Here is a 21,125-nt window from a genome sequence, read left to right as displayed (position 1 = left end):
AAAAATTAGAGATGAAAACAGACGAGATATGGGTCAGTTTTGGATCTGAACAAAACCCATATTTGCCAGGTTCATGTTTAGGTTCCATAATCTGACAAAAGGGATCATAAATGGTTTTCAAATACTAAACTCAACAAATTCAGGTTCCGGTTCAGTTTTTTTATTGGAAATCTATTGATAAAACTCAGTCAAATATTTTGAATTTACCCTTGAAGCTATTCTACAGGGACATGCTCACTTAGCCACCTGGCTGCAGAACAACAAAGGTGGACATGTAGGAAGGATGAAAACACCTTATCACCTATGTCACACGGACAAATAGCATGCACGCCCTGTGTCAACACCACCAATACCAAAAACATAACGGACATGCAATGACATTACTTGGACATGGTCAACCAGGCATATTGACTGTCGATGACATGTATCAGTCGCTTTTCTTTTTAAAATTATTACTATGTACATTTTAGACTTCAACTTGCATGTACCATTTAGCGTTTATTAACTATAATGGCTTAGAATTGCTGTCTAAGAATTATTAACGGTCCAAGAATTTTCACTTTTAAGATGATATTCATGCTTTATTGCTTAGACTGTAAATTATGATAACCAACCCATAAACACACACACACACACACACACACATGTTATGAGCAACTAAAGCAGTTGATCATCCAAAAACAAATGCAACTACCATGTATCAAGGATACAATACAAAACCAATGTCATGAAATAGGAACCTAACTATGAACTTTGGCACTGCCCAACTAATTTAGATATTCAAAATAATAACATTATTACAAAGTAATAAACAATATGATGCAAAATATTTAGATAATGCTCTTCAATAAACATGAAATGAAAGAAACCCTATCCTTATCTTCGGATTACAAATGTAAATCAATTGTGTAGAAGTCTAGCTAGTCATGAGCATTAGGATTTAGGAGTCACCTTAGGTGCCAGCCCAAAGAATAATCAACAGAAGGAAACCCAAACACAAATAAAATTGTTCATAAGGTGCTTGCCTAGTGCCTACACTCCCCCAAGCACTGGTTAGCTGCTGCACCAGTCCCTACACTGCTTCAGCAATCACCCAGAGGTAATAATTATGTTTGTAAAACTTAAACAGGATGATCCCTCCATGTGTGGGTAATATTGTTGAACTGAAGTGTTTTTACTATGAGTCCTGATTAGGACTACCTGTGATATCTATGATCATCCCTGATTAAGGCTGCATGTGATATCTATAAATACCATAAGGGCATGCCCCTCTAGAGCTATGGGAGCCCATTCAAGAACACTGAAATTCTCCACTTCTCTTCTTCTTCCTGACTCCTCTCCTATTCCTTTATTTTATTTTCTAACCATTTGTTTCTCCATTGAAGTCCTGCAGGATCCCAGATATCAGGTAATGACTACATCCCATAAGGAATAAAAAATTAGAGGTAGCTACATTCATATCAGGTGAACCAATTGAGCTGACCAAGGGCCAACCAGGATAATTGCAATGATTCATGAAGGCAAACCACCAAAATTTCAAGCCTTGATAGAAACTCACAGCTTAGTTGTTTTAATGGCAAAACCTACATCTGCTTTAAACATAAAACTGATTAGCTACTAAAGGCACAGAATTGATAGCAATGAAGGACATAGTCTCCAATATTAGTGATGGCAGACCAACAAATCCAAGGGCTGGTTTCTACTAAACCAAACATGTAGATCACATGAAGAGCCAAATGAGAAAAAAAAGTTAGAAAAAAATAAACTTAACATTGCTCAGTAGGGGGTCTGGAACCCACAAGGGTATAGCAAACAAACATATGTACATACATACATATATCTGTGCGTACTTTGTATGTATCCATAACCATGTGGATGAAATTGGACTCAGTCGGGATTTACCAAGTCCAATTTCGGACAGAAATGTACCCGGATACGGTTGGCATCCGTGTCCCTGCACCCACACATCCACATCCACACTACTCAATGTGCAATGCCCCTTTAGAGGTGTCCACATTACATAGCTATATCAAAATTTAGGTTTTTTCTTTCTGGGGTGGGGATGTGGGGGAGGGGTTTTTGTTGTAGAGGACGGCTTCAAATTGCCTGACACAAATCAAGACTACGCCTTCATAGAGAGGGTGGTTCCATTGGTTTCCAACTTCAACATTGTGCATATACACTTGAATATACAAGACCAGACCCCAAAAACATTTATTTGCATATACTAAGGCCGAAAAGAAATCTGATCACCTATACCGCTGTGACTATAGTATTTTCCTCCTTTTCTGACAATGACCATGCCTATTAGGTTCATGTATGATTTCATGCAATGAAGCCGACTAAATCTATATGTGAGGAGGTATGGCAGCAAGTTTCAGAAAGGTACACAATAACTGAAATATATATATCATTGTGATTAAAAGGACTTACTTGGGAACAATTTCTACATTTGGGTCCAGTCCATGATTTTCCAACCTTTGACTAGGCAAGTTGACAGGCTTAGGAACAGTGATCTTTCCTAGAACAGTCATGCCCCCTCTTCTTGCAGAAACCCACCTATAAAAATGATTCAAGATTAACACAATAAATTAACAAAGACAAAAGGAAAAGAAGAAAAAGAAGGCAGAAAAAAAGGCCATCAAATAACTTAAGAGGATTGAATCAGAGGTGCTAATTTATAGCTTCAGTAATTATTCACCTTGGCAATAGAATAAAGCCCATCTTGATATAATTTCAGATGTACACTAAGAAGGTCATGCAAAAGGTTTTACTGGTCCAAATTGCTCCTTTTGTTGTGAACATGAAAGTTTGCTCATGCATGTGTGCATACACACACATTCATACAAACATAAAATAGGGCCAAATATTGGCATGCCTGGACCCAACATTTCAGCCCCTAGACTGAAAGAACCAAACCTGGAATTGGGATGACTGTGAGTGCACACACACACACATATACACACAGACCAAAGGATCTCTTCAGCATTCTCAAACTTCATGCATCCAGAATAAAGTGAAAGCAGGATCCAATGTAGGAGACATGTTGAAATAACCAATAACAGCAAAACCATCACTGGGAAATGGAAGCGATGGATGTCAGCAATTAACATTTATTTTGTTTAATGTTTATCTATGTATTTTCTAAGTCTAGTAGGAAAAATCAAGATAAAAAAACACACAAAGGACACCGTTGACATGTCCAACCTTCCAATCCAATTATGATGGTAACTTTAACCTTGAGCTTTTCACTGTAAAACCAATTTCAGATACTATCAACTTTTACCAATGCCATAAAGATAAAAGTTTAAAAGCTGAACACTACATCCAAGCATAATATTTTTCTTTTCCACTTTTCAAGAGAATCATATTCAATTGATTGTCTGGTTGCATTAATGCATCTCATTCACATAACTAAACAAGTCAGCTCATAATTTTTTTATATCTACCCAAGAATTATGTCTCATATATACTTGTATCCATGCTGTATCATGTCCCTGTAAGATAGCTTAAACACCTATCTTTTCACAAACACAAAAAGGACCACCACTTGATGGGTGAACTTATGTTCACTTATGAATGAGTCCATATCACAATCCAGCCTGGGGCCTCATGATGCCCATGTGACTTGATGCATCATATAAATGTGTGGCATCCTAACAATTTTATAGATGGTACTAGCTTGTATAATGCAGTCCGCAATTCATGGTCTACTTGGAGACATCAAAGAACATGATTGAATGGACTTTCATTGAGTTGTGAACATCTTAAAATTTTGGCAATAATAAAAAACACACCTAAGTGAAATTTTCCATATTGTTAAAAAATACACCTAAAATTTTCAATGGTTAATAAAAAAATCCAGGGCTTGCTCCCACCAAAGTTTTAAATAAATGTTTTCTGCAATTACCAAAACTTAGGTGTGCTTTTGAACATCGCCAAACTTAAGGTGTGTTTTTTATATTTTTTAGAAAAAAAAGTACTGTCCTATTAACTCAACTTGGTTAATGATAACCCAGGGTTACCATAAGCTCCCATATACATGGGGAAGCATGCATACCCAAAACGTGCTTCTAAAGCGTGAAACGCCGCGCTTCCGAAACATCAGGGGACTTGCTTCCCCATAAATATGAAGCGAGCTTCCCAATAATGGAAAGCGATTTTCCTAGTAGTGAAATAAACTTTTTAAAGGGTATAATGGTCATTATGCCACTATAAAAGGGAAAGCCAAATAGGGTTTTGACTTTCCCAAATCTCTCTCTCTTTCTCGACCTCTAGTGATCGGCGATCAGCGATCATACAATGATTTTTGGCACTTCCGACGACTTTTGGTAACTTTCAACAGGCTCCGACGACCTCCGATGATTATGGGTGTGTTCAGGACCTTCAAGTACGACCGATCACTCTCGCTCTCTCTCACTATCTTTGTCTCTCACTCCGACTCTCCTCTCCCTTTGTCTCTATCTCTCTGTCTCGCTTTATCTCTCGCTCTCTTTCCCCATCTCTCGCTCTATGTCTCTTGCACTCTCTGTCTTTTTCCACTTTCTCCCAGTCTTTGTCTCTCCCTCTTTCACTTTGACTCTCCTCTCCCTTTCTCTCTGTCTCTCACTCTCTCGCTCTGACTCTACTCTCCTTCTCTCTTTGTCAGTTTGACCCCTTTTTTGGACTTCTCATCCCTTTTCCTTGTTGAATATTTGTTTTTTTTATTACCATAGCTCATTTCTTGCCAATTGATGGAATTACATGTTCTGATTTTGGGTTGTATAATCCTTGAATGCCATTCTTCCGGATTTTTATTAGTTGACAGTCGAGGAAGTGATACAAAAAGCGAAAGCGGGAAACGAGGCACTTTCAAAATGTTAGGAAGCGGTAAGCGTAGGACGACTTAGAAGCAAATCAAGAATTGTCTCAGAAGCGACTTAGGAAGCGAACCGAAAGCGACCTAGGAAGCAAGGGGGAAGCGTGTTTCCCATAAATGGAAAACGAGTTTCCCATTTATGGAAAATGTGCTTCCCAAAAAAATTTGGCGCTTCCCAACGTGTTTCGAAAGCGTGACATTTCGCACTTCCAAAACGCGCTTCGGGGAAGCACGCTTCCCCACTTGGCTAGGCGTTTCCGGTAACTCTGGTTGTCACTCTCAATTGCTATGTTTTCTGAACAGCTTCCTTTGTGCCGAGTAGTTGTTCTCATCTCTCATGAATGCAGGTTGTTTATGAGTGTTGTTAGTGTTGTATTTGTATAACTGAATATCATGCTTATATATTGTGTTTGAGTGACTCAATGTTGCTTATATCCTTCACCAATTATTTCTGTTTTTCGTAAATCTTATTTGTTTACCGTGGTGTGCTCTAGTTATCTCCCTATGATGGTTTGTTTTTAGCACTACCGAAGCCTTTTTATGATAATTTCTGCATATCTGTTGCTCAGGGTTTTTGCTCACTGTGTGCTGCAACAAGCTTTGCATTTTTTCTTTATGAAATTCTACATGCTTCCTATCCTAAACATTGTAATGAATTTGGACCATTCTTGATCAAGTTCTGCTAATTTTTCTGCTCCTTGTATAATGTCCTTAGTCCTTACCCAGCACTGCATGTTGTTGTTTTTTTCCTGCTGTATTATGCTCAAGATTTGGTGACTACATGCAAAGGTACTTGTGTTGCCTGAATGGATGGTTCTATAGTCTATAGACTCTATACTCTATACTTCTATTCCAGAAAATCTTGGTGATAGTATAGGATATTTTAGGAATGTTGGATATATATGGGATAAAGGTGTCAATTGGTGTGTAGTCAGTGGTGTGTGTTTTTGGCTTTTTACTTGTAGAAGTAGGGAAATTAAAAAAATATTTGTTTGTCACTAACATTCCATGAATACAATGTAAACTGGGAATCCAATCGTCAATGCATATATGTTAAGGCTGATGATCCAACCAGAAAATTTTTAATTAAGAAAATTGCTTAGAAGTTGGAACTCTTTATAGTTGCAATTTGCAAATGTGATTAGTTTATAGATTTGTAACTGCTTCTTCACACAATCGCATAGATATTAGTTTATAGTATACTTTATAGATTTGTGGTTTGCTTTGTGTGAGTGATCATTGTTTGCTTTTAATTTGTCCAAATGAACCGTTCACCATCATTTGGATTTCATCACTAGTTATCTTATATAGTTGGCTACTTTGCTTGTGTTGGTTTTTCTTTTGTGTGGAATTGACATGGTTAATGCACACAAAGGCATTCACCATGTGGTCGTGTTATATAGTTTCGCTTTCACATGCATCTTAATTCTTGACGTACTATAGTTTAGACTGACACAGGTATATTTGCTTGTTCTATGCTTCAATAATGACTTTCACAAACAATGAACTCGACAGTTACGGTGACGATGACGATTCTCTTCGCAATTTGGGACATGAATCTACAAGTGGTGTTGAGAATGATAGAAATGATAAGGAGCCTGATTGTCCATATGAGCTTGAGGAAGGAGATGAAGAAGAATATGACATAGATGGGTACTATGAAGATGACCCAGAACCAAAGTTACTAGAAGCACCTAGGTAAGTGGGGAAGCGCGCTTCCTCGAAGCGCTTCCGAAATGCGTGGGAAAGCGCCAATTTTAAATGGGAAGCACGCTTCCCTTTAATGGGAAGTGTGCTTCCCATCACGCTTCCCCCGCTCTTCCCCCATTTTTTCAATTTTTTTATTTTTTATTTTTATTTTTTTATTTTTAAATTTTTTATTTTAAATTTTATTTTATTTTTTATTTTTTATTTTTATTTTTTTCGCTTCCCCTCGCTTCCTAGGTCGCTTCCGAGACGATTCCCGATTCGCTCCTAAGTGGTCCCACGCTTCCCGCTTCCTAAAATTTTGAAAGTGCCTCGCTTCCCGCTCCCGCTTACTCAACTGGCAACCATGCCCAGAACCACCTAACATGCATAAAACAATTGTGTTATGGCGCTACGTATGGAAACAAAAGAAGAGTGGGCAAGATAAGCAAGGTGAAACTCATGTTTTTATGTGCAGTCACCGCAAAACTCAGTGTTAAGTATCGTACTGTATCGTACAATATACCATAGGTATCACTACTTTTGGGTTTTGTGATACGATACACACTTGTATCACGATACAAGTGTGTATCATACCTTTATCAAATGTATTGTGCGATACACCCTTGTATTGTACGATACAGGGTATATCATATGAAACAACTTCGACGCAATTTCAAAAGGATGAAAGTTATTTTTTCATTTGGATTTTAAATACCTTTTGAGGGCTGACTTTTACATTTGTCTAAAAACCATTAGAAGTGCATTTTCATCGGTTTTTAATCCAAAGAATTGGGTTAAGGTAAAAACAAGTGCATTTCCACAAATTTTTCACTCAAAAAATGAGTTAAGGTAAAAAAATCTTTATTATAAGTAAAATTACAAAGCTACTCTCCAAAAAAAATTACGAAAATTAAAGATTTACATCAAGGCAGAAATCATGCTTCGCTCCCCTCCAACAAAGATGGCATAAGATGATCAGGCATAGCAACGGGCCACTCAAGTAATGAGTGAAAAGCAATTGAAAATCATGTGCAACTATTACGATAATATTTTTGTTTGTGTAATATGAAAATATGAGTCTTGTGACTTGTTATTAATTGCAAGATATTTAATATTTTGCATTTTTTGAAATATGCATGCAATATTGTCTATGATTCTATATTAGTTGATGTCTTATGTGGCTCATAGAGACAAACGTTTCATATGTGGTTTGATGGTTGTATTTTATGTAATTAATCATTGTTTCATGCGATAATTTTTTAAAATTTTTTGCTGATTTTTCTTGATTTTTCATGTGCAATTAATTATTGATTTTTCAGATTTTTTCTGATTTTCTTGCGTATATATGTATTAACTGTTGCACGTGGTTATGCATACCATATTTAACTTCATGTTTCAGTCTATATATAAATGGCATGTTTGATCAGTTGCGCACAGTCAAAGTATTCTAGAAAATTGATCTTCGTTTGGGATATCACCAATTGTGAATCAAGGCAAGAGGACGTCTCGAAGACAACTTTCTGATCCAAATGCAAGCATTGATGTCTTTTGGACTCACGAATGCCCCCATATACATTTATGGACTTGATGAATCGAGTCTTTCGGTTATGGCTGGATCAGTTTGTTATTGTGTTTATTGATGACATCCTGATTTATTCAAAAAGTGAGGAGCACAAAGAGCATCTGAGAATTGTTCTGCAAACACTAAGGGAACATAAGTTTTACGCTAAGTTCTCTAAGTGTAAGTTCTAGCTCGACAGGGTCATGTTTCTCGGTCATGTCATGTCAGGAAATGATGTTGAGGTGGATCCAACTAAGGTGGAAGTAGTGTCGTCTTGGGAGCAACCGAAGACGATCACAGAGATCAGAAATTTCTTGGGATTGGCTGAGTATTACCGTAAATTTATCCAAGACTTCTCTCGTATAGCTGCCCGATGACGAAGTTGTTGCATAAAGGGGTCAGTTTGAGGTTCTATCTTACCACAACAGTCTTAAGTATATTTTCTAGCAGAAGGATCAGAACTTAAAATAGCGCACGTGGTTAGAATTCCTCAAGGACTATGAATTTACCATCACTTACATTCCGAGTAAAGCAAATGTGGTGGTTGATGCACTTAGTAGGAAGACTTCGGTATAAGCCATCAGTTTGATTGGGCAAAGTTGAAACTTACTCGAGGAGTTTATCAAGTTGCAGTCATTTGCTTACAAAGCTGAACACATCCATTGTGTAGGGATGAGAGCACAATGCGAGATCATAGATCGCATTGAGGTGTTCTAGTTAGCTGATCCGGACTTCGAGAAGTTGTTTGAGTGCTTAGAAGCCTAACGCGACAGAACCATTATGTTTGGTAATAGATGGTGGGTTCTCAAGGCTCTTCGAGAGGAGTTAATGAGTGAGGCCCACAGGTCGAAATATTTTGTTCATCTTGGTAGCACCAAGATGTTCAAGGATCTACAACAAACTTATTGGTGAAATGGAATGAAAACAGGACGTTGCAGAGTTTGTGTCTCGATGTCTTACTTGCCAGCAAGCTAAGATCGAGTACCAAAAACCTGGTGGACTGTTAAAAGCCAATGGACATCTCGGAGTCAAAGTGGAATGATATATCAATGAATTTCATAGTGAGATTATCGAAGACCCGTCGTCAGCATGATGATATCTGAGTCATAGTGGATCGGCTCACAAAGAGCACACGCTTTCTACCGATTAAGGTGAGTTAGAGCTTGGCAAGTTTTGTAGCCAACGTCCCAACAAGAACAAATATGTTTATTTCTTCGTTATGTTAAATCAGGTGTCTTGGTACATAATTTTTTTCTTGCTGTCACGTTTTGTTGTTTTTTTTTCAACATTATTTAAGCATGACCAGATCGTCATGTAAAGACCAGGAAATTTTTCCTTGTGTGCTTGGTTGGATCAATAAGAACCAATTTGGGTGATTGAATCAGTCTGACTCTGTTCAAAATATGGACAGACTGTTTTCTTTGCATGCCCAGAATTCCTGTATATTCAGAATTTTTCCTGTATGCTCAAAGTTGTGGATGCTCAAACTTTGGTTCCTGTGCATTGTTGGGTACTTTTCATACATGAGTCTTGTATAGATTTTTTTGTGCAGTATCCTGGTGAGATCTGATTCTTTTCTTGGCTGATATTTTAATATCATGTAAGGTTATACCATAATCAGATTCGTGGTCTGATCAACGTTGTATAAGTGAGTCAATTAGTTGCATATTTCAGATTTCTTGGACAGTAGATATAAGTTTGTTTGTTTTGAATCTGACCTCATGCTTTCTAATCTGATTTTCTTTTTGCAGGTGTTGAATACAATTTCAGATTTAACTGGTATGCTGACAGTAGACTCCTGAATGAGTCTGCCGACCTGTCTCAATCCTGTTCTACACTAGGATGGGTCGATCAGCATATATATATATATATATATATATATATATATATATATATATATATATATATATGATATGGATCTTCTTCGGCTATCTTGAAGGAGAAGAGAAAGGAAGGAGGAAGAGTGGTCGCCGCCGCATGTTACCGCGCCCTACAGGAGCAGCAGCCGTTGTCGCGTCGGGCTGCCTGGGCCCTCACTGTCAAGCCGCCGTCGTGCCACTCACGCTGCTGCCGCGCTATACGCATTGCAACCACCTCCATTGTCATTGCCGCGTGCCCCACACATGGTATGTGCCGAGTTTGTGTAGTTCGAGAAGTCTCCGAACTAAGGACACGACTTTAGAAGCACGATTCCTCGCGTCTTTACTGCGTCTTAGGATAACCGCGTATGAAGATAGGGCAAGTTTTGTCCTGACTTCCAACGAGATATGTAGACCCCAAAAAAGGCTTTTTGGGTTCGTAAATATTTAGTTATTGTTTATGCAGTAACCGGAGTTAGAATTGGCGGATGTGTAATTATAACAGAAGAACAGGGTGATTTGAAACTTTAGATGCGTTTTGTTTTGCAGGATGAATGTTAAACATTAAAAGATAAATTTTGTATATAAAACTGGGTGTTTTGCAAGTATTATTAAAATTTTAAAAGTGTATGTCGATATTGTGTATGTGCTTGTGTCGGGATGACATACGTACGAATGTATAATTGTGTGCACAATGCAAGTAAGGCATACTCACAGTGAAAAGATTTGTTTATGGATCTAGATTCAATCCAGACTCGTATCCACATACGAGTTGTGCTATGTTGTAATTTTAAACATTCACTAAAGGGTATTTCTGTACCCTAATCTTTGTAATCTTTATTTTACATATGTTTTAAATAGATCAGTCACGAGTGGAAGATGCAGTCGTGACTTTCAGCAGCCCTCTTTTTTCTTTTCTCGTTTTTCTCCTAGCGCAGGTAAACCTGGAGTTCACCTTTTCGCATGGTATCAGAGCATTAATATCATCAACAAGTTTTGACACAGAAACAATATTTTTCTAAATATTTGGTGCATGAAGAACATTTGGAAGTTGAAGAGAAGACTTAGACATGGGTATAACAACATTTCCAATGTGCGATATAGAGTGGTGAGTCCCATCTCTAGTGACAATGCTATTTCTACCAACATAAAGAATAAGGTTTAAGAGTTTACCCGCATCACCTGAAACGTGGGTTGCTGCCCCTGAGTCAACATACCAAGTGCCTTTATCAATTTGCTTCATATTTAGCCCTGCCAGTGCTGCCAATAGTAACTCTTTTACTTCTCTCTCAGCCTTTAAATTTTTTGTGTCTTTCTTGGCTTCTAATTGCAAAGATTTCCCTTTATTCTGGGGATTGAACCAACAATTTGCTTTAATATGTCCCCTTTTGTTACATAAGAAATGGGTAGGAATGAGCCTTTGACCTTGCAAATTGGAAGAAACATTGGGCGTTGGAAGTAGCCCACGACCCCCAAAACCAAGTCTTCCCTGTCCATTCCTGCCTCGAAAAGCACTACTTCCTCTTCCTCTACCATAAGTTAGCCCTGTAGCAAGAACTTCTTGAGTCCCAGATTGCACATGATTTTCTTCAGAAAACCCCTTCAGACTCATCTCATATTGTAACAATTTTGCACGTAAATCTTCAAACTTAGGAAGCTTTGGGAAGCACAATAATGACGTTGTTAGAACATGATAATCTAACCCTAGTCCGCTTAGAGTTTGTTGTACTTTGTCTTTGTCATTAACCACACATCCCACAATAGCTAGTTGATCTGTGATACTTTTCATTTTATTTAAGTATTCCATGATCGACATGGAATCTTTCCTCAACATCTGAAATTCTTGCTTAAGAAACATAACTCTAGCCTCGGATATTTGTGAATATGTCTGAAGTAACTTATCCCACAATTCTCTGGCTGAACAATCATCAGGGATGGCTACAAGAACCTCTTGTGACAATGTAGAGGTGATGTATGCCACCAATGCTTGGTCTCTATTCATCCAAGTGATATAATCTGGGTTTCTGAGAAGCACAATAGAGGATGCCCCTTTATCATCTTCCTTTTCTTGCGAGATAAACTCTGGAGGGGTTGGAATTGACCCATCCAGATATCCAGAGAGATATTGACTCCTTATAAAAGGGACGATCTGTCTTTTCCAGGTCAAGAAATTGCTATTGTTTAACTTCTCAGAAACGAGTTGACTAAGAAAATTAGAAGAAAGAGGCGTTTGTGAGAATGAGGAATCCATTGAGGGTAACACAAGTGATTGGGAATAAGAAAAAGAAAAATTCCAGACCAGATTCGGTTAATAGATAAGAGAATCAACGACCTTTTTTTTGTTGAAGGTTTAACCAGAAAGGTTATATCCTGTCGTGGTCAGCAAACATAAGAAGTCTGATGTTGTCAACACTGAATCGGTTTCAGATTGATAAAAAGAAATATACCTTGTTGAATGAACATAACTAGCCTTCAACAAAACCCATAATCTCAAATAACGAGAATGGTATAGATAACACAGAAAAAAAATTCAAGACAGATTGACAGCAGATTGATGATCCTTTTAAAGATTGTTGTCAATAGAAGAAGAAGAAGATAGAAGTCGAGAGACATTCTTGATTTTAGAAAAGAAATTTCAGAAACCGTCGATTAAAGAAACAAAAATATGCTGAGACATTGATTTAAGAAGGCACGAAAACAGAAATATGTTGAGACGCTAATTGATTGGAGGTCTGGGTTTAAAAAGATTCAAGAGGGAAAGACGCAGATTAATTCTGGGTTTAGACAAAGAAGGCAGACGCTGATTGATTGGAGGTCTAGGTTTAAAAGGGTTCAAGAGGGAAAGACGCAGATTGATTATGGGTTTAGACAAAGAAGGCAGATTGAAGGAGAAGACGCAGACGAGATATATTGAACTCACAGATTTTCGGCTTGGAGCTTAAGATTTCTTTGGACAGTCCTGTTTGGAGATGCAATCCCAAGCTACTGCTCTGATACCACGACCCATATGTGGATACGGGTCTGGATTGAATCCAGATCCATAAACGAATCTTTTCACACAGACGTATGTGATGTGGGGTGTATGCAATTGTGACATATGCTCAGAAAATAATTGTTATTTGTGTGTGTATGCAATAGAGGCATATGCATGATTGTGTGTATTATGATGCGTTCGTATGCAATTAAGGCATATGTACGAGAATTGTGTTGGGTGCATGTAGCCAAGGTGTATTTTTGTTGAACTCATTTACAAGAGTCGAGTCCTTGTCTGGTTTGTTCCCTTCGTTAATTGGTTCCTAGTAGGCTAATATATGCTAGTGCTCAAGCGGTCCCTCTAGTGCTTAGTTCGGTTGGAGTATCGGCATTAATTAGGCCTCGTATCGTTGGAAAGTAAAGTGAACTGCAATATTCATGAGGTATATGTGCTTGGGTGGTTTGACTGGATGTCGATATGCAATTCGTGCATATGCAACTGATGCATATTTACAAATATTTGTGTTATTTATGTTCGTCGTTGTGGAATAACTTAACTGAAAGCGTTAATGATGAATGTTGACCTTGTAATGTATTTATGAGAGCTTGGCATATGCATTACTTGTCAGGGTTATGCTATTAAGTGAACTTGTGATCCTAGACTGTCCAGAAGCACATTTGGAAGGGGGCAGAATGAATGGGCGAATGCATTATAATTTAATTGCATAGAACAGATTGCACACGTTAGAAGATATATGATTATGATGGTCACGTAGAGATGGTGGATATATACCTGTAAACGCATTGTATTTGTTCTGCTGTGAACTTGGGGGTATTTACCCTAAATGAACCCTATGAATGTGAGGTTTCGCCATTCATTTTTGACATTTGCGAATATGGCAAATGGTGGGTGATAAATGTGATATGGGTATCTATGTACACTTTTGAATGTGAAAGTGATGGGCATGGACCAAATGAGTTCTTGAATGCAAGGTTTCGCTATCCGTGTTTGATATTCGCAAGTTTGACAAATAGTCTGTGATATGCATAAGATGCATGATTTGGTAATATGAAATGTACGGGTATTGACCCGAGTGCAACTGCTGATGTGATAATATCTAGGCATTTGTATTCCTTGTGAAATAACATGCATCAAGAAAAAAGTTCTTGTAAGATAAGATAAGTTGCACAAACTACGGTCAGGTTTGAGTCTTGCGATACCGTAACCTTGGCTCGTACCACTGAGGTCGAGCAAGCAAGTCATATGTGAAGTTGCACCCCATCGGCCCTGAGGGAATGAGTGAACGTAGACAGAAGTTGTTCCCGTCAGGGAAGATGTGAACATTTTCCCTGCGCTAGTGGTCTAAGGGAATTTGTACTCTGATACACATGGCAGAGTTTGAGCTATGGTTTTATACGTTCATAGTATTGTGAGGTTTCCAGTCAAGGGTCAATGTAATGATGTACCCCAGAATTTGGTGCGAGTTCTCTTGAAATCCCTAGGATTAAAATGTGAAAAAATACACATGTTGAATGAACACCCCTTTGTGAGGCATGAGTTCTAATAGATCAGCCGGAAGTGGTGTCCCGGAGTAACAAGATGGAAGAAATGTGTATAATGGCATGCACGAGTTTCTAGGCAAGCCGAATTGTACGTATAATTGTATGTGTGAGTTACTTGTGAGTTCAGTGATAGGCTCGAGTGGAATGACTATATAATTGTATGCATAAATTGCATAGGAGTGCAAGTGTACGCTCGAATGACTTATGCACATAAGTGAATGCATCAATGCAGGCATTTATGATTATATGTTTGAATTTTCTATGCGTATAAAAGTATACGCGACTTGTATATTTAAATACGCATAGAGGTATGTGTAAGTTGTTGTTTTTGTGCGCATAAAAGATATGCATACAAAGATATGCATACGTTGTGTGATTATCCACGTATACGAGTACGTGTGATTCGTATTTTTCTACGTCAACTAAGAATGATGTAAACGTCATGCAGGTTATGCGTAACCATTGTGTTATGATTGTTGGAGAGACCTAATAAGGGTCTGAGGTATCGTGGTTAGACATAATGTGTCTCACGCTTCGTGTTTTATGCTTTAAAAAAACTAGATTTGAAAGTTGGGGCATTACAAGTCCCTAGATATAAGCCCCATCATATGAAAAAGCCCAAACAACGTTTCTTGACAATAAGGAGTGTGTTTACAAAAAGTTATGTGCATTTAGAAAAAAGTTTGAGGAGTTTAGAGTTTCCATTGTCTAAGATGGTTGGACAAATATAAAAAACAAGCACCTAATAAATATGCATGCATCAAATTGTTTTGGGTCAATGTTCTTATGTGCCAGTGACTTATTTAATGTGCAATAGTCAGCTACAAATATTGCTAAGCTTTTAAATATTAGATTTAAAATAATAGAACCTTCTAATGTGGTGCAAGTGATTACAGACAATGTAACAAATTGCAAGTTAGCTGGCGAAAATTTGAGGTAAACATACAAGCATATATTTTGGTCACCTTGTGTTGTGTACCCCTCGATTTGGTCTTCAAAAATTTGGCAAGTAAGTTTCATTGATTGGGAGATACATATTTGCAAAGTAAAGAAATTGTGAAGTATATCACAAATCATTCGAAGGCCTTAGCAATCTTTAGAAGCAATTAAAATTTATAGCTAATAAAGATTGCAAAGATAAGGTTTATTTCACATTACATTACTATGAAGCGTTTGCTTGATGTAAGGGAGAGTTAGAGGCTTACTGTCATATCAGATAGATGGAGTAAGTGAAAGCAATCATGCCCTGATGAGACTATAAAAATGAGAGTTATTACAAAAAAAAAAACTATTCTTGATGAAAAATATTGGGATTTTGTTTGTTTAGCATTATTAATCACAAACCCCGTCTATAAGATTATCAATTTTTTTGGTCAAAAAGGCCCTATAATTGGTGAAGTGTATAAAGGCACGAACAATATGTTGGGGGAGATCAAAGACAATCTAAAAGGACAACTAGATTTATATGAAAAGATTCATAAGATTGTCTCAAATGGATGAGATAGAATGAGCGTACCCCTCCATGCCCATATGCTTAATCTAAAATATTATGAGTTAGAGTATCTCAAGATCCATGCACCATGAGGGGTCAAACGACTTTCCCTAGGTAAAGATTTCATTATAATCTATTTGATAAAATTTAAAGTTTAGACATTAATTATTTTATTCTTTCATTTGCATTTTCTTATTATAGCTAAACAATCTTTTCTTTTTTTGCAGAAAAAGACTCATATTTTAGATAGTGCAATGCTCGCACTTGATATCATATATGGTGAAAATGAAGCATTATCTTCTCTTCACTTTATAGGTCACAACTTATGGGTTTGCATCGAGAAGTGAAAGATTTAGCCGAAATGCAACAAGAATGGATGTATTGAATTCTACAATATCAGTCCTTAATTGGTAGCGTTTTTATGGTGGTAATACGGCCGAGTTGAGAGCATTATCCATTAAGATTTTATCTCAACCTATCAACACATCTTCTGCCGAAAGAGTGTGGAACACCTATAGCTAGATTCATAATGTTAAAAAAATAGACTCAATGAAGATCGTGTTGATACTTTGGTGTATATCCATTCGAATCTTTGATTGATTGACATGTATAATTAAAGTGTTTTGTACTTTTTTTTAATACCTTATAAAATATTTATACATTATTGATTATTTGTTAGCATTCATATTTTATATTCTTGTTATAAAAAGGTGCAACAATCACTAAAAAACGACCTAGTCGAAAATGGGATATCAATCTGAAACTTGTTGTAGAATAAAATATGTTGAAATCAGAGGACATCATCTGGAGAGTCTAGGATGATAGTGCACAACAATCAAGCATTATTTCCAAAACCAAAGATGTGCAATCAAGATCTCCATTGCCTTTAATAATCACACATAGAAATGAGGTTGAAGAGGATTCAGATCAATCAAATAGAGTTAGGGGTCATAGGACTAGCAATATACAAGAGCGATCGTTAGTTCCCGAGGGCTGGATTGATCGTTTCTTTAGTAGTAGACCTAGGCAAGGTATGCATTATGTATCTTGTATTTTTTTATATTTTCACTTTCTTCTATATATGTATTGTTTATATTTTAAATTAAGATTTTTGAATATTTTAATTTTTTAAATATTCATTATAGGAAATAGGAAATGAAGGAAGTGGAAGGAATGGAGGACGTGAAGCACTTAGTCCTCTAGATCTATTGTTGACCTGAAGGGGAAGAGAAAGATGACAAATTATTGACTATTGTCTATGAAATGAACTCTTGAATCTTGATTATGTAGTTGGAATAGTCTAACTTGGAAGCTCTTATGTTGCTTTGGTTGTTTGAAAGTGACTTTTTTGCCATGGACTTGTAATATTTTGTTGGTTTGATTTTGGTAATTTGAAGTTTGCATGTTGAAGTGAAGTAGTGAATTGTGTTAATTTTAAAGTTTAAAGTTTAAAGTTTATACTTTAGACTTTGAAATACTTGAAATTAAATTATGTTTTTTAGTGTTTAAATGCATAATTTATTTTCTGCATTTAAAAATGTAACCATATCTCCATGTAATCTTTTAGTTTATTGATTTTTCTATCTTGCAGAGATCACAACCTCATATAACAAGTCATTTGATTTATTTCTCGAAAAATGTACATTTCTTAATCAAATTTATTAGTTTTCATAATATATTGGATGCATTTGTTAAATGGTTGCGACAGGAATATGAATTATGGCTTTTTCTTAATCTTGCAATTGGATGCATTCGCTAAACGGTTGCAACTTGCAACTGGAATATGAATTATGAAATTTTCTTGATGTATTATTTATTAAATGCTTGCAACAAGACGCTACTAGACTCCAAAAATAAAGCCTACAACCTAACTAAATGAAGTTATTTAGTTTTGATGGTGCCTTTAGCAAAAAAGGGACTTACTTTTGCATCATGTGTACTTTTTGACAAATTTTTCGTAGATCTTTATTCTTACATGCTGGGTTAAAATGATTCTTCTGATCTCTAGAGCTACTAGATTCCAAAAATAAAGTCTACAACCTAACTAAATGAAGTTATTTAGTTTTGATGTTGCCTTTAGCAAAAAGGTAGCATTCTTTGTCTACAAGTGGTCTTCTTATGCAAAGCAAATAGAATTAATTAAGGTATAGGTGAACAGTCACTCCATGACCATCTAACTTGTATGGACTTCAAGATGCAGAAAACTAGAAGAATATTGAAGTAGCATTTATTCAGACCCACACCAGACTAGAGATGGTGACAGACTTTGGACATACACTTCAACTCCAGAAATAAAAGAAAGAATACAAGTACGTCAAAATTAGCAAATTAAAGACCATCAGGCAAAGTATGTTCAGACAATATGAAAGAGTCCATGTGAATTTAAAGAAGACCATAGTGGATATAGACTAGAAGTGTTAAACAAGTGAAACTGGCCAATAGGAATTATAATAGTTTCTGTGCAATAGAATCTTTATAAAGTTTATCATATAACTAACTAGGATAAAAAAATCACAATATCCAGCCACCCCATTAACAATGTGTATAGGTGATTATATTAGAAACTCCCCCAATCCCAAGGAATGAAGTACCATCCCAGTATTTGAAGCTTTTATGATGCTTAGGATTTTATGCAGTCAAACGTCACATGGAGTTTAATTAAACTCCTCTGCCGCATGGATATGGTTGCAGACAGGAGGATATGGAAATTTTTATGAATTTTTTATTATGACTAGTGTATAAGGGGATACAGAACAGGAGCAAAAATGGAACATCCGTGTGACATAGTTAAACTCTGATAGTTTTTTAAGCACAAAACCAAAGAAGTGATATCCTACTACCAATTCATGCCAACAGGTTCATCAAAGAAAGTGACATGGTATCAATAGAAAACAAATAAACAACTTAATATTTATCTAGTCCAAAAAGTTCCATGCATTCATTATCATCACAAAATTCAAAGAAGAGTATTAGATTAACAAGGGCTCACTTGTAAGAGCCATTGATACTGTAACAAAATTTAAGATTTATAAAGCATGAAGATAGAACTTGTCAAGGATGCTCAGGAAGAAAGACATAAACAGAGGAAGAAGGCAAAGTACCTTCGTTCTCCTGTCATGGTGCTTGAATCCATTTTCCCGTTGCACAAGTTGCAAGATCATCCAATCTTCTTAGTTTAGCACCTAAGTTGGAAAAATGGCATTCGTATTCATAATTACAAGGCAGACAGAAATTAGTTAAGCAATCATGAAGAAACATGTTGAGTGCCATGTGGAAAACAATCAAAGATGAACACTGTTTCAACTTGGAAGTAATACAATCAAAAGAAAATGAACATTGAGAAAATGCAACCGTTATGAGATTAATTTTGTAGCAAATGTGACAGTAATTTCCATGAATAATGAATAATAGACAGTCATTTCGAAAATTGCGATGTCCAAAATCGGCAAGATTGATGATATCAAGTAATGCACATCATGCTGGTTTCTAGCCTTGCCAGCATCAAATCATATCATGTCAGATTCTGCCTTCATTACTATTGTCTAAGATCATATAACATAATAATACTTAGGTCACTAATCATTCACACACATCGTAAAAATGAATGCCAAAACGAAGATAAAAAAGAAATAGATGAAAAAATCAAACGGCCAAAAAAAAGATCAATAATGTTAGATTTTAGGGGACAAAATTTAATTGGAAGCTAATAAAGATGTAATCCAAACCTGCAATAATGCGATGCAACAGAATGATCAATGAGGTTACAAAGGAGTCAAGGGAAGGGAATTAGACGAGTAGAAAATTGGGGGCATAAGAAAAAGCGTGCAACAACCTGAAACGTCGTTACATCTTAGACTGTAAAGGGTGTTTCTATGAGAACCCATGTTGAGTTTCAGCAACACCCATGGTTCTATCTGATCAGAGAGCGTGGGGCTGCAGGCGGGAGAGGAAGCGGGGACGACACGGCAACCGGGGCAATACCCTTTTGTTCTAGCGTTTACAGAAGAGCAAGATGTAGGGGAGGAAAGCCCCGAAATCTTGATTCCTCATTTACAAAGAAAGGAAGAAGATGAAAGAAGAGAAAGAACAAAACTCCCTACTACAACTGCCAAGATTAAAAACAGGATATCAGCCCAACTGAACATTTCTCCATCACCAAAAATTTCATATCGCAAAATATAACAAAAAAAAAATGCTCATCAGCATATCCTGTTTCATCTACCAATGAAGGATAAAAGCAAATCCCAACCAGCAAACAGAAAGAGAAAAAAAAAGAAGGCAAAATTTTCATATTTTTCATCCAACCAAACTCCACAAGCGCATCTCAAACCGAAAGGCCCAATCCTCACAACCCAAACAGGTCAACAACACAAATCGAACACACAAACGAAACCAAACACCAAAAACCCTAAAAGATCGCTTCCAAGAACAAAGGAATACACGATACATCGATCAAAAAAAAACAAGAAAGAAACCCTATATCAAAAAGCAACAAAATCGGAGGAACCACTCGCCTGGATGCCTTCCAAGGCCCAAGATCGGACACCCTGATGAACGAGACAGGGGCAAAAATAAGGAGGAGGAAAACTGTGTGTGTGTGTTCGCGTTTGGAAGAATCCGATTCCAAATCTTCTCGAAGGGGAAAGACTGCAGAAACTGCGAAGATCGCGATTTTCTGCGGTCGCGAAAGCGACGAAGGGAATCGGAGAGAGGGATTTCTCGATTTAACGTCTGAGAGAGAAAACACGAATTTTGGGGATTCTCTCTTTCTCTCTCTCTGTGAATTTTTTTGTTCGAAAAAATGAAACAAAAAACAAAAACAGTCGCCCTCGCATTTATGGTCACGAAAAGTACGGTAGTCATTTACGATAAAACCCTCGTTCTTTATGTAGAATTACTTGTGTTTTGGGATTGCTTGAATGTCACGCTCGTGAAGGGAAAATGTTGTCTTCACAAACTTTTGAATATAAAGAATAAGCCCATGCATTTCTTGCTTGCCGCCTGTAAAATGTTGTTACGCTCAAAGTTCGAGGAACCGGCACAAGAGAACTTGATTTTTGTCAGTGATTTCGTGACCCAGGAGTGGCTTTGAAAAATAAGCCATCATGATTATTTGCTGCCATCTATGCA

The 21,125-nt window shown here is 36.9% G+C and overlaps 1 protein-coding gene across 3 annotated transcripts in view; it reads right to left on the bottom strand.

The window, feature by feature from the left end:
- Positions 1-20,803, bottom strand: part of LOC149842624 (protein MODIFIER OF SNC1 1-like) — a 28,296-nt gene extending 7,493 nt beyond the window's left edge. For all 3 annotated transcript variants that reach the window (XR_016430795.1, XR_016430796.1, XM_089999330.1), the window contains exons 1-3: positions 20,510-20,803; positions 19,097-19,177; positions 2,434-2,559 (exon numbers count right to left, since the gene is read on the bottom strand). Coding sequence is in view for 1 of the 3 variants with exons in the window: in XM_089999330.1 (XP_089855456.1) it covers positions 2,434-2,559; positions 19,097-19,128 (158 nt within the window). In the remaining 2 variants the exon portion in view is untranslated. The remainder of the gene's footprint in view (positions 1-2,433; positions 2,560-19,096; positions 19,178-20,509) is intronic.
- Between the last annotated feature and the right edge of the window lie 322 nt (positions 20,804-21,125).

Source organism: Nuphar pumila, chromosome 3 (genome assembly GCF_984573655.1).
Source record: "Nuphar pumila chromosome 3, dmNupPumi1.hap1.1, whole genome shotgun sequence".
Taxonomy (NCBI): domain Eukaryota; kingdom Viridiplantae; phylum Streptophyta; class Magnoliopsida; order Nymphaeales; family Nymphaeaceae; genus Nuphar; species Nuphar pumila.
The sequence above is the reverse complement of the archived record's forward strand: the minus strand, read 5'-3'. Positions and strand labels throughout refer to the sequence as shown.